This window comes from Kogia breviceps, chromosome 2 (genome assembly GCF_026419965.1).
Source record: "Kogia breviceps isolate mKogBre1 chromosome 2, mKogBre1 haplotype 1, whole genome shotgun sequence".
NCBI lineage: Eukaryota > Metazoa > Chordata > Mammalia > Artiodactyla > Physeteridae > Kogia > Kogia breviceps.
In genome coordinates this window covers 25,959,372-25,978,011 of record NC_081311.1, presented here as the reverse complement: position 1 = coordinate 25,978,011, position 18,640 = coordinate 25,959,372, and the positions used below count along the sequence as shown (strand labels likewise).

Here is an 18,640-nt window from a genome sequence, read left to right as displayed (position 1 = left end):
GTGGACTCCAGGGTACACGATTCATTCAGTCACTGACATTGCCACAAGGAACAGGTTTCATTTCTCTGTCCTGCAACCTTCAGGGTTGCCCTCATCCTAAAACATGTTCCCCTCATTGCTTGTAGGATGGCTACAAGTATCCTTGCTTGTGTCAACAAAAGATTCTAAGTCCTTCCCTTCAACAGCACTGGGATGAATTAGGACACATGCAGACCCCCAGGACCAATAATCATTGCCGAGGAAGGATCATACACTGATTAATCAGATTTGTCCCTGGGTTTGGGGGATGGAGAGGATATCTGACCAAAACTGGGATTTTTGACAGGGAGAAGGGGTGGGGAATGGATGCTAGGTAGGCAGGTCAAGAGTGTTCACTATAACTAGCAAATCAGAATTTGCCCACACCTTGAGTTACAAGTATTGCAGTAGTATTAGAGAAATATAAAACACTTTGAATTTCACACATCCACTAATCCACTTGTTCTTAATTCATGTAAGGGATAAGAACACATTCTCATCAGCAACAGTGGCTCATGACAGCAGTGATTCTTGGAAAAATTAGGAAGCCTGTGTGGTGTTCTTTATGTATATGCTATAGTCCCACCTTCCTACAGAAAGAATGGTATCTCTCCATCATATGGGAGGCTCAGTCCTGCATCTTAGCCATCCTCTCCAGTACTGGGTTCATATCGAAACCTGCTTGGGTCCCACCCTAGTCCTTCCCAGTGATATTGAACAGCATTTCACCCGTTTGGGAAATTTATTTTGGGAGTCCCAAAGTATATTTTGACATGACTAGTTCTGTGAGATGTTACTAGATGTTCCTTGGGGAAAAAAAAAAGTTCCATTCTTGCAGAAATCATGAAAGGACTATTTAAACTCTTAGCACTTGCAAAACTTGGGCATTTGTCATTATCAATTCCTGGGACAGCACATCTACTTTGTCTTTTGAAGATTGGGCCTTCGTAAGCAAGAAAGTGGCTCTGGTTTTCACAGCAAAGAGGTGAGGCCTCATCCAAGGATATACAACAAGGGTTTGTATAGGGACTTGTAACAGGGATGCATTATTTTCTTCAGTCAGTGGTTCTTAAACTACAATCAAGAATAAGGGTTGGGCTTCCCTGGTGGCACGGTGGTTAGGAATTCGCCTGCCAATGCAGGGGACACGGGTTCGGGCCTTGGTCTGGGAAGATCCCACATGCTGTGGAGCAACTAAGCTTGTGCGCCACAACTACTGAGCTTGTGGTCTAGAGCCCATGAGCCACAACTACTGAGCCCGTACGCCATAACTACTGAGATCACGCACCACATCTGCTGAAGCCTGCACACCTAGAGCCCGTGCTCTGCATCAAGAGAAGCCACTGCAATGAGAAGCCCGTGCACCGCAACGAAGAGTAGCCTCTACTCGATGCAACTAGAGAAAGCCTGCGCACAGCAACAAAGACCCAACACAGCCAAAAATAAAATAAATAAAAATAAATAAATTGAAAGAAAAAAAAGAATAAGGGTTGCCTTTCAAAAAGGCAGATTCCAGATCTCATCCCAATCTCTGGCTGTGCAGCCTGGGAATTCATATTTAAACAAACTCTCCAGGTAATTCTGATGCAGGTGGTCCATGTGTTCTCTGAAATTGTTATCTACCTACCACATGCCTGCCTGTGACAGTAATCAATGTTGCCACGGCAGCAGCTAGTCTGAGCCACCTCCTGCTGCCTGCTGCCTGCTGCCTGGGCAACAACTGACTTTTTGGGTCTCTTCCTTCTTTGCTAGTCCAAGGAGCCACTGTGAAGAGCAGTTTTTCAATACTATGGAAACTATTCAATTGACCCAAACAAAGAAACTGACTCATAATTGTATGATCAGGGATTACAAACTATGTCACCTCACCTTCAGAGCACCAGTCTTTTAATCCCCTTTCTTGGCTCCACTTCACATGTCAGATACTAGCCCTCAATGATTACATTTCATTGGCACGAAGAGGGTGCAGTCCCTGAGACCCACACAGTTTTCTAAGCCTGCCACAAACTGGGGTCCTCTCCTACCTGGCATCTATAGCACTCTTGTAACAAGTGTCCTATTGGGTTAAAAGTAAATAAATCTCTCATTTGAGTGACGGATAGTTGAGTTCATTACTTTTACTTTCAGCATACCCAAAACAATTATTTTCAACTAATTTTTTGGTCAGATGCTAACTATCTGAAAGAAAACCCATGCTAATAGAAGAGAGAATAGGTTAAGTACTAGGATCTGTATCTAATCCCTTAGCAGGTGTGGTAAACAGAATAATGGCCTAATCCCCAGAACCTGTGACTGTGTCGCAATTATAGAGCAAAGGAGAATAAGGTAGCAGATGGAATTAAGTTTGCTAATCAGCTGACCTTAAATAGGGAGTACATGCCGCAGGGCAACTAAGCCCACGCACCACAACTACTGAGCTCGCTGGCCTCAACTAGAAAGCCCATGTGCCGCAAATTACAGAGCCCACATGCCACAAATACAGAGTCCACGCACCCTGGAGCCCGTGTGCCACAACTAGAGAAGAGAAAACCAGTATTCCACAACTAGAGAGAAGCCCACGCACCACAACAAAAGATCCAGCATCCCTCAACAAAGACCCCACGTGTGCAACTAAGACCCGACGCAGCCAAAAATAAATAAGATAAATAAATAATAAATAAATCTTAAAAAAAAAAAAATAAATGTAGAAGAGGGAAGGACAAGAGTCAGCGTCAGTGATGCGATGTGAGAAAGTTAGCTGGCCATTGCTAGCTATGAAGATGGAAGGGGACCAGGAGCCAAGGAATACCTGCAGCCTCTAAAAGCTGAAGAAGGCAAGGAGACTGATTTTCCCCGAGAGCCTCCGGAAGGAATGTAGGAACATAGCTGGATAAGACCTTGATTTGAATCCGCTGAAACCCGTTTCAGACTTCTGATCTCCAGAATTAACATAATACTTTTGTGTTGCTTTAAGTCAAGAAATTTGTGATAATTAGTTACATCAGCAATAGGAAACTAATATGCAGGGAATTACGAATGAAGACCAGAAACAGATACAGACTAGAGAGTCAAATAAATGTGGGCCGCCTTGCTCAGTGCATACTATAATACCTTTTCTCTAGTGGGGGTCCAGGGGAAACCCTTCAGCCTATGAGTTTTCCAGGAGGCCTGCCTTTGAACCAGATAACCTGATTCAGAAAACCTGCAGTATTAAAAAAAAAAAAAATATATATATATATATATATATATATATATATATATTTTTATGACTTAAATTCACGTACATTTCTTTTTCGGTCCCTTCAATGTTGGTATTTTGTTTGCTTTTCCTTTTTTTTTCTGAAGCATAACATAAACATATATATATGCAGAAAAATGCACAAATCATTTTCACGAAGTAAACACACTTATGTAACCACCACCCAAATCAAGATATAAAATATAACCAGAAGCTTCAAAACTCATCTCATGCCCCCTTCCATGCACTATGTCCCCTCCCACCTCATACAGTATACATGCCTTTGTGTCTGGCTTCTTTCACTTATCAGTAGAGTAGTAAGATGCATCCATATGTAGCAATTGTTCGTCTATTTTCATTGCTCTATAGTATTGCACTGTGTAAATATAAAATGATTCACCCATTTTTTTCAATTCATCCATTTTTTTAAGAGGAAAATTGTGGATTAAAAGTGGTTTCACCCCCTTCCAGAGTTTTCAGACTCTTAACCCGCTATTAAGTAACTGTAAATCACAAAGCAAGGATGAAACGACCTGAGTTTCCCAAGTGTATTTGACCATGAGACTTTTTTTTTTCCTACAAGACTAATATTTTGTAGGACATGCTCCAGGAAACCATGGTCTGGAGCAATGGTTTTCAAACTGTGCTCCTCAAAGCTCTAAGTTCCCAGATAGTGACTCAATACTGCATAAGGGATCAGAATAAGATCAACTGGATCCCCACTTCAACACACCCTCCACTTGTATCTGCTTTAAGAAGGAATTTCACGTAGATGGGGTGTATGTGTATATGTATTAACTGCCCTTGTGTCTATGACTGAGAAAAGCGTTTGGTTGCTTTAAAAAATGTGTTTGAAAACCACATGTCTAAGCTCAAGGGGACCTCTCAGAAGGCCTTTGCACAGACCCAGGATCCAAGCTACAAGGACTTCCTGACCTTATCCAAAGTTCACTGCTTTCACCGTTGCTTACTTGCCACGCTCTGTCCAAGAGCCATCTGCCCACTGATTCTGCCAGTGGTGTTGTGGAAGGGCTCAAAAGAGATCACTGACAGCTGCTCAATACAGATCAGGCAGCTTAGTCCACAGGCAGCTTCTGTCTATGGAGTCAGAGGCTGAAAATAGATCATTACATGCCACAAAAGTCTGAAACTGCTTCTAACCAGGCAACATGGTTTGGGGATTAAGAGCATGGACTCCAGAGCCAAACTCCCTGGCTTTGACTTCTGGCTCTGCTGCTAACTAGCTGTGACCTTGGGCAAGTTTCTCAATGCCCTCACATCTTAGTTCCCTCATCTTTAAAATGGAAGTGAAGATAATAATAGCATGTACCTCAAAGGCTTGATGAGGATGAAATGAGATCATGTTTGTGCAGCAGTTGAGACTGGGCTGGGCACCTAGGAAGCATGATATAAATGTCTGTTAAATAAAACCAAAGTGGTTCTGTGAACTTATAGGTGGCAAAGCCCAATTCCAGGCATTTTAATTATTTTACTGTTCAATTTTTACCACCGCCCTCGAGGTGAGGCTCTCTGTGGCCTCCACCCCTGAAGAGTTGAGATCACATGGCCCTCCAAAATGGTGAGTGTTACCAAACTCAGGATTCCTTGGATCAATAACATTTCAAAAGCAATTTTGGGAATTCACATAGGGTGGCTATTTTAACTATGCCATTCAGGACATTAAAATAAACTGCCATCTACCATTACCACTATTTTATGAAAGGTAATTTTAAGACCAAAAAAAGTAGGAAAGACATAATCTCAGAAAAAAAGACAGGGCTTTACATTAAATTGAGCTTAGTTTAAAAAAAAAAAAAAAAAAAACACTACCCTGTTCTGGTTTTTCCATTTCATCTTGAGCCAGTGGCCAAGGGCCAACTGCTGTCTGTGACCCAGCATTTGCATTTGACTGAGTGTCCCTGGACACATGGGCCATTATAACTAAACACCTCCCTGAGTGTCCAAGCCTCAAAGCTAGTACTGAACACCCCAAACTGCAGAACTGAAGGCATTTGCTAATGATCCCATTTAGCACTGCTATGCTCAGAGGCGAGGGATCACAGGGGAATTGGGCAGAGTTATTTCAGTTGTTCGCAGTAGCATTTGATTGGGCCTTTTAGAACCACAGCTGCAACTCCAAGGAGCCAAGAAAGACTGAGCTACCTGGGTGTTTTAGATAAAACCTCAGTCTTTCCACCCGTGTTTTTTTTTTTTTTTTGCGGTACGTGGGCCTCTCACTGTTGTGGCCTCTCGCGTTGCGGAGCACAGGCTCCGGACGCGCAGGCTCAGCGACCACGGCTCACGGGCCCAGCCGCTCCGCGGCACGTGGGATCCTCCTAGACCGGGGCACGAACCCGCGTCCCCTGCATCGGCAGGCAGACTCTCGACCGCTGCGCCACCAGGGAAGCCCTCCACCCGTGTTTTTTATTGCTCTCACACCACTACCACACTCACAACGCTTCTGACACCAGAGGTATGGGGTTTTCCCCCACGCCAAGCAATTCTCTGTGACACACCAGGGTGTTCTACAATTTAACTCAATCCTGATACCATCTACTAGAGACAGCGTCAGATCCCACAGGTTAAGGGCTCAGTCCCACGAGACTGCCCCCTCCCCCCATACCCACAACCAAGATTCAGATGCCAATCACATGTAGTAGGCTACCAGGATACCCACATCTTCTGTCTGACTTGGCTACAAATTGGGGGTTCCCATGACGTCTTCCTCCTGGGATTCAATTATTTGCTAGCGTAGCTCACAGAACTCAGAGACACACTTACTTACATTTACCAATTTATTAAAGGATACAGATGAACAGCCAGATGAAGAGATATATAAGGTGAGGTCTGGGAGGGTCCGAGCACAGAAGCTTCTGTCCCAGTGAATACGGGGTGTATCACCCTCCTAGTAATTGCATGTGTTCACCAGCCTGGAAGCTCCCTGAGCTCCATACCTTTGGGATTTTTATGAGGCTTCATCACATAGGCATAGCTGATCATTGACTCCACTACCAGCTCTTCTCCCTTCGTGAGGAAATGAGAGGCAGGGCTGAAAATTCCAAGCTTCTAATCATGGCTTGGTCTTTCCAGCTGGGTCATCCAGTCAGGTCATCCAGGAGCCATTCTGGATCCCACCGAGTCGCCTCATTAGAACAAAAAACACTCCCATCACCCAAGAAACTACAAGGGTTTTGGGAGCTCTGTGCCAGGAACCAGGAGAAGAGACCAATATGTGTTTTCTATTATCTCACACTGGGTGTGCAGACATAGTGAGAGAGGCCAGCTTGGGGAGTCAGGACACAGGGGCTGTCATGCTGGTCCTGCTGCTAACCCAACCGTATAATTTTTGGTGAAGTCCTCAACCATTTAGAGACTTGTTTTTCTCTTCTACAAAATGGGGGCAGTAATGCCTGCTTTGTATTTCTCAAGGTTGTTCTGGGAATCATATAAGTAATGGCTGTGAATATGGTGTTAAAGCACCCTAAAGGAATGCATATTTGTGACTCTCAGCCTCCACCCCCTTCTAGTCAGGGCCCCAAGTTTCCCCACTAAGTTTATACCAAGGATCTTTCCTTCCAGCCTGACGAGGACTCCACAGTACAACACTCCAGGGTAGACTCCAGGGCCTTGGTTTAGAGTAGTGGGGTAAGGAGAAGCCAATTTTTTTCTTTCTCAGAGTTCTGGTCCCCCAGGTCACTCCAGGATGGAGGGAGCTGCTAAGTATAAACACTCAGGAATCCACAAATACTCTTGGAATTCCAGCTTAGAGAGCCTGTTCAGTAATGCTTCCTGCTAAACTAACAAAGAGTGATAGCAGAAGAATGCCGGGAGACATTCCATCCCTTGGCCTCCAAAGAATCCTGGCAGCTCAACTTGTTATATCAACGTGTTATATCTGGAAGAAACTTTAGATCAGTGGTTCTTAATTCTGGCTAAACATTAGAATCACCAGGGGAGCTTTTAAAAAATACCCTTGCCCGGCTGTACCTCACACCAATTAAATCAGAATATTTGGGACAGGGACCTAGACATCAGTATTTTTAAAGCTCCCCAGATGATTGCAATGTGCAGCCTAGTTTGAGAACCACTGCTATGGAGGATCCAGGTCAAGCACCTCACTTTACAGAAGGAAAAACTGAGGCCCTGGGACTTTAAGAATTTTGTCCGAAGTCATACAACTGATTAGAGCTTGAGATTATCAATTCAACTAGTTGATGATAATAACAGCTCATTTTTTGTTGAGCTTTTACTCTGGGCCAGAGTATGCACCACGCACCTTACAAATATAATCTCAATAAATCCTAATGGTTTTATGAGAAAATTGAGACCTGGGGAGTTTAACTAGTTTTCTCAAGGTCAAAACAACTCAACAGTGGCAGAGATTCCAATTCAATTGTTCAACTAAGTTTGAGCAGCATGCAGATGACAAGACAGGGATAGGGCCCTGCCCTTAAGGAATTTACAGTCTACCTGGAGGGACAGGACACAGGTGAGCCAACATTTAAAACACATTCTGGTAAGTGTTACAGTAAAAGTCAACAATGGAAAGACAAGGAAGGCACCTAACTCTGGGAAAAGTCAAAGAAGTCTTCTTAGAGGAGGAGGTATTGAAGAAGTCTTAAAAGGTGAATGAAAGGTAGTTTAGTGAAAAACGAAGAGGGAGAGAAAGTGGAACCAGCCAGTGTAAAGAATGGTGAATGCTCAGAGCTATGCAGTAATTCATAGTGACTTGATAAATATATTTGGGTGGAGCTATCGCCAAGAGGTGAGATTGAAGAAGTACAGAGACTAGATCATTAAAGAGTTTAAAGAGGGAACCATAGCAGGATTATAAACGGACAGTAGAAGGATATAAATGTATGTATTTAAAAGGTTATTGGAGGATACGATACCAAAAGCACAGGCAACAAAAGAAAAAACAGATAAAGTGGACTACATCAAAATTGAAAACTTCTGTGCATCAAAGTACACTCTTAACAGAGAAAAAGGGCAACTCATGCAATGGGACAACAAAAAACAATCTGATTCAAAAATGGGCAAAGGACTTGAATCGATCTCTCTCCAAAGAAGATATACAAATGGCCAATAGGCACATGAAAAGATGTTCAACATCACTAATCATTAGGGAAATTCAAACCAAAACCACAATGAGGTATCACCTCATAGCCAGTAGGATGGCTATAATAAAAATAATTGAAAATAATAAGTGTTGGTGAGAACGTGGAAAAATTGGAACACTTGTGTGCTGCTGGGGTGGGAGTGTAAAATGGTGCAGCTGCCGTGGAAGACAGTAAGGCAGTTCCTCAAAAAAGTAAAAATAGAATTACCATATGGTCCAGCAATTCCACTTCTGGGTATGTACCTAAAGGAATTAAAAACAGGGTCTCAAAGAGATATTTGTCTACTCATGTTTATAGCAACATTATTCATAATAGCTGAAAGGTAAAAGCAACCCAAGTGACGAATAAATAAATATTCAAAATGTGGTGTACATATATACAACGGAACGTTATTCAGCTTTAAAAAGGAAGAAAATTCTGGTACATGTTACAACGTGGAACCTTATTGTGCTAAGTGAAATAAACCACCCACAAAAGGACAAATACTGTATGAAGCACCTAGAGTAGTCAAATTTACAGAGACAGAAAGTAGAATGATGGTTACCAGGAAGGAGCCAGGGAGACGGGTAATGGAGAGTTATTGTTTAATGGGTACAGAGTTTCAGTTTGGGAAGATGAAAAAGTTTTAGAGATGGATGGTGGTAGTGATTTCATAACAATGTGAATATACTTGATGCCACTTAACTGTATGGGTTAAAATGGTAAATTTTATGTTATGTGGATTTTACCACAAAAAAATTATGGCAATAGCATTAAAAGATTAGCGGGTGAAAACTCAATGAGGAGACCAGTTAAAAAGCTAATGCCCAGGGGCAAAGAACCCGGTAAGAGCCTGATAATGTAAGACAGCGGCAGGGGAGATGTAGGGGACAGACACTAGAGATATCTAGGAGGTGAGTGGCTAGCTAGGTGGGGCGTCAGGAAGAATAAGGAGCCCCAAAATGCTACTCCCAAAGTCCTGACCTGAGGGAGTGATGAACAGTGGTGTCCATCACCAAGACAGGGCCCACAGAGTTGGTGGGGGAGGAACAGGTTTCTGAGAAGGTGGTGAGTTCAGCTTTGAACAAGCTGAGTTTGAAGTACCTGGAGAATATCCAGGTGGCAATATCTTAAAGGAATCAGATAAACTACAAATTGATCTCAGAAGGTTGGATATTTTTTTAAGTATGATAATAGTATTATGGTTATTTTTTTAAAGTTTGTATTTTGTAGAAAATATGGGTGAATGGGGCAGGGCTGGCCATGGGGCGATGGTTGTTAGGGCTGAGGCATGGCACACAGAGATTCTTTATGCAATTCTGTCTACTCTGGGGACCAGTCAAAAATCACCATAATAAAAAGTTTAAAAAACAATAAGAGCAAAAAGAAAAAAAAAAAAAAACAATAATAGCCCTGCTCGCCATTCCTGTAATGGCTGTTTCCTTGAAGGTGCTGTCACATGCAACCTCTTAGCCTCAGCATCCTGAACTGATAGAATTAAACAAATACCGCTTTCTTTGAAACCTTCAGCCTTTAAGAACCAGTCACCTCAAGATCTCAACATCATGACCTCAGTTTCAACACAATTGTTCCTAGTTCTCTTTTCATTGCTTTTGGTGCTGCCTGTTGTTGAAGCAGTAGAAGACGGAGATGCAATCGCTCTCTTGCTCGGTGTGGTTCTCAGCATTACAGGCATTTGTGCTTGTTTGCAGGTGTATGCACCAAAGAGAAATGGACGGATGTGACTTTGAAGGTCCTCCTGAATCAAACCTTGCCCTGAAAACCTTTGTGCTGTTGAGGTTCAGAACTGAGTTTTGGTGACTGAAAGTTCCCAAGAAACAGTAAATAGGGCAGCTCATAGTCTTGGTTACTTCCCTATAAATAGGAACAAATTGATATACTATGTTAAATGGAAAACAAAACGTTTTCTTCACAACAAATAATGCACTGAAAAATGCCGTAGGTAATTTGCATTTGCTAGTTAGAAAGAAGGTCAAAGAAGTGAGATGGCTGAACTTTGCATACGTAATATTTCATAGTTTCAGAATTCTCAATAGGAAGAAAAAGACTCTTGCCCAGAATCCTGGGAAATTGCCACTGTTTAAGTTATAATCACTGCCTCCTGCATCATTGAGGAGTCTTTTCTCCACATTTTTAATGGATTTTTGTTTTGTTATCTCCCAAGTTAATATTGTACCTAGATATTAAATACAGTTGGTCAAAAATTAAAACTTATCTCTTTGTGGAGGAAACGTTTAGAAAATGTATTCGATGTATCTAACGTTGAAATGGAGAAAAGATTTAATGTAAAAAAATACTTTATATTGACATTGAAATGGAGAATAGATTTAATGTTTAAGAAAAACAAAAAAATCTTTATATTAACTGGTAACATCTCCATGGTGAGAAGTACTATATCAAATATAAACCCATTAGGTAAGTTAAAAAAATAATAAAGAGAGATGTAAACCTGTAGGGCAGAGTTAAAGACATTATTTTATTATTAATAATAACAATACAAAGTACTACCATTTAGGGAGTCTCTACTTTGTAGCAGGCACTTTGCTGAGCCCTTTGCATGCCTGTGTTGTACTTTTCATGACAACTCTCATTCTACTAAAGTTCAGATATCTTGCATACCAAGTGGCAAGCTTCAGATTATATGAGATATATCAGAGGGAACAAATAAAACAAGAAGCTAGAAGGGCTAAACAAGGAAAGGTATGGACTGCTGACGTCTGAGACTAGGAAAAGGACCCCATAAAGACGGTAGTAGGTAGAGTGCTTTGCAAACCAAGGAAGAACAGAGGTTCAAGAAGAAAGGAGTGGCTCCTCGTGTCAAATACCACACAAAGTGCAGGCAAAATAGCAACTAAAAACTGCTCAGTGAATTTTACAGTTAGGAGGCTGGGAGTACCTGGGATCTTGGAAAGAACCACTGGAATGGTGGGGACAGAAACTGGGTTGGGAATGAGTGGGTAGCAAATTAGGCCTACTCTTGATAAGCTATGCTGTGAAGGGAACTTGAAAGATTGGTGTGATATTGTGATTTATAATAAGAAATATATATTTGGTCGTCATATGTTTCTGGCAGAGCTTCTAAAGCCCTTGGAATTTCCTAAGTGATGAAAGTGATAAAGATGTCTTTTGTTAATGAGGTCTCTTGGACCACACCTAAGGATGGGGCTGGCTGCCAGGAGAATCAACCATGTTTTTAGAGGGGTGGAACCTTTCCACGCCCCTGACCTCTGGGGATGGGAGAGGGGCTGGAGGTTGAATCAATCACCAATGGCCAATGATTTAATCAATCATGCCCGTACAATGAAGCCTCCATAAAAACCCCAAAGGATGGGGTTTAGAGCACTTCCACGTTGGTGAACATCTCTTTCTATCTGGCTATCCATGAGTTATATCCTTTAAAAATAAACTGGTGATCTAATAAGTAAAATGTGTCTCTGAGTTCTGTGAGCCACTCTAGCAAATTAATCAAACCCAAGGAAGGAGGGGGTCATGGGAACCTCTGACTTACAGCCAGTTGGACAGAAGCACAGGTCACAACCTGGGCTTTCGATTGGCATCTGAGGGTGGGTGGGCAGTCTTGTGGGACTGAGCCCTTAACCTGTGGGATCTGATGCTATCTCTGGGTAGATAGTGTCAGAACTGAGTTGAATTGTAGGACACCCAGCTGGTATCCAAGAGTTACTTGGTGGTGTGGGGAAACCTCCACACAATCAGAATTGGTCCCAGACCTTAACTGGTTAATAGCTAGAGGAAGGTAGCCACAAAGCTGAGAGGAGCTTGACTGTGTTGATGTGTGGTAGGAAAACAGCAGGGGAGAGACTGAAGATGGAGGAAAGGGAGGTGACGACATGATGCCGTGCTGAGGGATCCGGAGGGATGGAGTCCAGCGCCCAGGCAACGGATTGCCTGGGATGGGAGGAGGGGCACCTCCCTGTGGAAGGGGAAGAAGAAAGGAGGCTACTTGTGGGTTGGGGCTTAGGAAAGAGATCAGGGAGTCATGATGTCAGAGAGCAGGTGAACTGGGAGTGGGTGAAGTGAGTAAGCTGAAGACAAGGAAGTTCTGCCCAGAGACTGGCATGTTAGCATTTCTGAGCTGAAGCAGTCATGACAAGGTCCAGGGTGTGCCTGGCTGAGGTGGCAAGTATGGCACTAGAGTTAAAAGGTCAAGAATTATGAGATGGATGATCCTGAGGAACAGATCTGAGGTGGAGGAAAAGTCTGGTGAGTTCTATCCTCAAAGCCATCAGGAGAGGGGCTTCCCTGGTGGCGCGGTGGTTGAGAATCCGCCTGCCAATGCAGGGGACACGGGTTCGTGCCCCGGTCCGGGAGGATCCCACATGCCGCGGAGCGGCTGGGCCCGTGAGCCATGGCCGCTGAGCCTGTGCGTCCGGAGCCTGTGCTCCGCAATGGGAGAAGCCACAGCGGTGAGAGGCCCGCGTACCACAAAAAAAAAAAAAAAAAAAAAAAAAAAAGCCATCAGGAGAGAGCAGTTCCTTGGCTTAAGACAGAATCACATTTTGAGATTTTAAAAAATAGTAATTCTAAGTCCTAACTAATCTAAGTCCTAGCTAATCTAAATAGCTCTTGCCAAAACGTAAATCTGTAGCTTCCTCAAGAGTAGACCAAATATTTAGACCAAGTAACAGACTGAAACTGTGAAGCAGGAAATCTGCATGATTAATTCTGACTCTGTCAGTTACAAAATGGGTTAAATCTACCTTTCTGAGTTAGACTGGAGCCTGGTCTCCATTCATTCACTCATTCATTCATTCAGCAAACATGCTTTCTGTCTGCCAGGTACTTTGCTAGGTCTCGGGAATTCAAAAACGAATTATCGGGCTTCCCTGGTGGCACAGTGGTTGAGAGTCCGCCTGCTGATGCAGGGGATGAGGGTTCATGCCCCGGTGCGGGAAGATCCCATATGCCACGGAGCGACTGGGCCCGTGAGCCATGGCCGCTGAGCCTGCGCGTCCGGAGCCTGTGCTCCGCAACGGGAGAGGCCACAACAGTGAGACGCCCGTGTACCGCAAAAAAAAAAAAAAAAAAAAAAAAAAAAAAACCTGAATTATCTATGGTCTTTATAGAGCTCACAAACAAGCAGAGGAACCAACCCTGACAATATGAAAATTCTAGGGAAGAGGTAGGTAGAAAGTGCAGTGGGGTTGTGTGAACACAAAGAAAGGAACCTAGATTTGGGGTGAAGGAGCACAAAAGAGCTAACATGAGATAAACCTTAAAGAAGGAGCAGAGTGCACCAGCCTGGGAAGGATAGGAAGGGCATTCTAGGAAGAGGAACAGCATGAGAAAGGGCACCGAGGGCCCAGATAGTCATGAAATAACAATCTGGTTTGGCAGAGCAGTAGTTCTTAAATGGCAGTCTGCACAAGAGTCAGCCTCAGTATCATTAAAAAGCAGGTTCCCAGGCCCCGGAAGCAAGGGATCTGGTAGGCTTAGGAATCTGCATTTTTGAAAACAAGTGTCTCCGGGCTTCCCTGGTGGCGCAGTGGTTGAGAATCCGCCTGCCAATGCAGGGCACACGCATTCAAGCCCTGGTCCGGGAAGATCCCACATGCTGCGGAGCAACTAAGCCCATGCGCCACAACTACTGAGCCTGCGCTCTAGAACCCGTGAGCCACAACTGGTGAGCCCGTGTGCTGCAACTACTGAAGCCCGCGCTCCTAGAGCCCGTGCTCCACAACAAGAGAAGCCACCGCAATGGGAAGCCGGCGCACGGCAACGAACAGTAGCCCCCGCTCGCCGCAACTAGAGAAAGCCCGCGCGCAGCAACGAAGACCCAACGCAGCCAAAAATAAATAAATAAATTTATTTAAAACAAACAAACAAACAAGTGTCCTTGATGCTTCTGAGGACAGTTCATGCTGCAAAACCCTGGGCTATAGTACAGGGTACCTGGTGGGAGGAAGGAGTGGGGGTTGTGATGAGGCAGAAACTTTGGTCAGGACCACATTGTGCTAAGGATGACAGCTCAATTTACAAGCAGTGAGGCATCTTTTGGGAGTGCCCTGATGACATCTGTTCTAGAAATCCCAGTCTGGAGATGGTACTGACAAGAGCCTGCAGAGAAGGAGGGTTGCTGTATCCAGACAAAACATGAAGGGCTTCTTCAAGGGAAAGTACATTATTTATATATATTTAGAGATGAAACCATAACGAGGACCTTGGTCCTACCACCCACTTATTAGCTGGGGGGGTGGCCAGGACATCCTTGGGCTCCTAGGAGACAAAACCTCTCCTCAGGAGACCTACAGTAACAGCCACAGTGGCCCACATAGTGCGCACAGGCCTACGCAGAATCCAGGCTGCGGGACACTCCCTGTGGTTCTGAGGCCTGTGCTGAGTCACCTCTCACTGGAACAAGCTTCTCAGAGCCCCTGGGATCTTGCTTCACATGGTGCTGCTTGGATTCCCCTTGGTTTCCAGCCCAAGGAAGGAGAAAGAATAAATATTAACCAAAGGTGTTGCTAGGGCTAGAGGTGCCCAGAGCCCCTCCCCTTGCCTCTCTCCCCTCACTTCCCACCCTAGAAGCTAGGATAAACAGCTGATTTCCCAGTTTCACGATCCTCTTGGCTGCTCCTGCAGAAAAAGGGCAGAGGCGAACGCCTCTCAGAACAAACCCAGGGCTGGAAGGGATGTTATGACAACCTGTTTTCTGGGAGAGGCCCCGGGCTGGCTAATGTGAAGCTCGCATCGCCACCCAGGCCTGGATCCAGGGGCGGGGCCCTCAGCACCCCAGACTCCTTCTCAGGGTAACTTCCTGGCTGACTGATACAAAGGGGGACCTCGCACAAAACTACTCCCTTTCTTGGGCTTTGGCTTCCTCTGTAAAATGATGGAGTTGGACTCAAAGAAGCTTATCCAGTCCTGTCATTCCTGGACTGACTGGGCTAAACTGATTGGGACTGAATATCCTCCCTCTAACGTGCCCAGGAGGGCCAGGAGCTATTTCAGGTACTCTCAAGACACATTGATCCATTTACTTATTATTTTCTGAACACTCTACTATGTGCAAATAATAAGAACAGCCATCGTTTTCAAGTGATTACTATGTATCGGCATTATGCTAAGCATTTTACACTTCTTTGCCTATCACAACAACCCTATGAAGTGGGTACTATTATTATCTTTATTGCATAAATGAAAAAACTGACGCTTAAGAGAGATTAAGTATCTTGCCCAAGAACATTCAGCTGATAAAGCAGCAGAGCCCATATCCGCTCCAGGTCGGTCAGTTTCAAAGACCATGGCCTTTCCACTCCATCACACTTTAAAATGCTGGTCAAACAGGGATTAGTTAGGTGCAGATCATAGCCTATACTGGAGTTGTTGTGGAGGAGGGAGGGAGGAAGGACAGACCGTGATGAAATTATTTTATTTTATTTTATTTTTTGGCCTCACCACACAGCTTGCGTGATCCTAGTTTCCCCAATCAGGGATGGAACACATGAAAGCGCAGAGTCCTAACCACTGGACTGACAGGGAATTCCCAAAATTCTTTGTTAAATGGGAATAAGAATGGTACCTACCTCAACTGGTGGTTGTGAGAATTAAATGATTAACACCTTCATAAGTGCTTTAAAAAGACAGCTACTAATATATGACATTAACTACTGTTATTAATGAATGTTTTAAAATTGTGGTAACATATACATAGCATAAAATTTACCATTTTAACCATTTTTAAGTGAACAGTTCAGTGGCATTAAGCACATATATACTGTTGTACAACCATAACCACTATCCACCTCCGGAACTTCTTCATCTTCTCCAACTGAAATTCTGCCATTGGTTTTTAATAATTATTAATACAACTCATTATTATGCTAAATATCTATATGCTCCTATTCCCTTGACAAAAGGCTGTAGGTTGTAGCGGAGGGCACGGGTTGGAGATCGTAGCCCTGAGTTCAAATTCAGATTCCCTCACAGTCGGTTTTAATTTAAACCCCTCAACATCAGTTCCTCCATGGGTATGAGACAAATACACGGAGATCACACAGGATTGTGATTAGTATTAAATGAGATCACCGAGGAAAAGGTACATTGCAACCTCCATGCAAAGAGCTCCACAAACTTTAGACCCTTAGATTGGTGGCTAGATACTTTTAAGCTCCCAGCTCAGCTCCTGGCACAAAATAGGAACTCAGAAAAAGTTCTAAACGAACCGGAGAAGCTCTAAGTTGTTGGGCCATACTGCCCCCTGGTGGTAGTCCAAAACTGTGCAGCGTCTCTGGCCTCCCCGGTGCTCTTTGGGGCTAATTGGGTAACACCACGGGGCCGGCTGGGAACGCGAGGGAAACCAAAGGTTACTGCCTGGAGATGCTTTTCCTGAAGAGTCTCGTTATCCCAAGACATTCTCCAGGCTCAACTCTATGTCCCAAATGGCCTGGTCTCCTTTTTGTACTGCTGACTTTCTCTTACCGCTTTTGCTCATGTTGCACCACCTTCCCACCGGTGGCTCTTTCAAACCCTAAATCTCCCTCAGACCCGCTCAAATCTCACCTCCTCCAGAAGGCCGCCCTGTAGCACTCCAGCCAGGCTCTCCTTCACTCCTTTTTTAAACCTCTACAGAACTCACAGCCTGTACTTAATTATGTGCTGTATTTCTCTCCAAACTTTGGTTCCTTGATATAATTTCCTTGTTTTCTAATGTTTCCCAGGTCTAAAGGGCAAGAACTGAAGTGATGGATAGAGCTCCTTAAAAGTTATATATATTTTTGGAGATATAGTTGATTTACAATATTAGTTTCAGGTATGCAACATAGTGATTCAAAATTTTTATAGACTATACTCCATTTAAAGTTATTATAAAATACCAGCTATATTCCCTGTGCTGTACAATATATATCCTTGTAGCTTATTTATTTATACATGGTAGTTTGTACCTCTTAAGCCCTTGCCCCTATCTTGACCCCGCCTTCCCTCTCCCCACTGGTAATCACTAGTTTGTTCTCTATATCTGTGAGTCTGTTTCTGTTTTGCTATATTCATTCACTTATTTTTTTAGATTCCACACAGAAGTGATAACATACACTTTTTGCTTTTTTTTTTTTTTTTTTTTTTGCGGTACGCGGGCCTCTCACCGCTGCAGCCTCTCCCGTTGGGAAGCACAGGCTCCGGACGCGCAGGCTCAGCGGCCACGGCTCACGGGCCCAGCCGCTCCGCGGCACGCGGGATCCTCCCGGACCGGGGCACGAACCCGCGTCCCCTGCATCGGCGGGCGGACTCTCAACCGCTGCGCCACCCGGGAAGCCCAGATAACATACACTTTTTCTCTGTCTGACTTATTTCATAACACCCTCCAGGTCCATCCATCTATGATGTTGCGAATGGCAAAATTTCATTCTTTTTTTATGGCTGAGTAGTATTCCAGCGTGTGTGCATGTGTGTGTGTGCACGTGTGTGTGTGTGTGTGTGTATCACATCTTCTTCATCCATTCATCTGTTGATGGACACTCAGGTTGCTTCCATATCTTGGCTATTGTAAATGATGCTGCTATGAATACTGGGGTGCACATAGCTTTTCAAATCAGTGTTTTCGGTTTTTTTCAGATATACACCCAGGAGTGGAATTGCTGGATCACTGGGAGTTCTATTTTCAGTTTTTTGAGGAATCTCCACACTGTCTTCCATAGTGGCTGCACCAACTTACATTGCTACCAAGAGGGCATAAGGATTCCCTTTTCTCCACATCCTCACCAACATTTGTTATTTATTGTTTTTTTGATAGCCTTCCTGACAGATATGAGGTGATATCTCATTGTGGTTTTGATTTATCAATACATTTTTCTTATGATTAGCAATGTTGAGCACCAAAAGCTATACATTTTTGAGTTCAAAATACAGACCAGGTACAGCACTGGGCACTTGGTACTTTTACAAACATAACAATCCCATGATAATTCTAATGCAACTCTAGTGCAAATTACATATTATTTCAATGTATAGATAACAAAACTGAGCCTCAGAAAGGTTAAGTGACTTGCCCAAAGTCATACAGCAAGTAAGTGGTAGAGTATGGGTTTGAACCCATGTGTGCCTGCTTACAAATCCACAGAACAAATTTTATCTCCCCTGTTGACTCCTCTCAGTTGTTCGCAAATGCCTGGAACAGTGACTTGGGAAAGAATTCAAAACACCTAGGCTTGGAGGGTTACATGGTGGGTTTGATTAGCAATGTCTGCCGTGAGTGACAAATGATGAGTGGTGATGTGTGCACCTTGTACTTGCCATCCTTTCATTACCCCATGCTGGATGGGTCTACATG

General features: G+C 43.8%; 2 protein-coding genes across 8 annotated transcripts in view; one reads left to right on the top strand and one right to left on the bottom strand.

Moving 5' to 3' along the window:
* Nucleotides 1–18,640, bottom strand: part of NT5C2 (5'-nucleotidase, cytosolic II) — a 151,488-nt gene that overhangs the window by 111,250 nt on the left and 21,598 nt on the right. The gene's annotated exons all lie outside the window — the stretch shown is intronic.
* LOC131750984 (small integral membrane protein 30-like) lies at nucleotides 9,817–10,079 on the top strand. The gene has a single exon (XM_059054174.2). The coding sequence runs from the start codon at nucleotides 9,900–9,902 to the stop codon at nucleotides 10,077–10,079; it is 180 nt and encodes a 59-aa protein (XP_058910157.1). The 5' UTR covers nucleotides 9,817–9,899.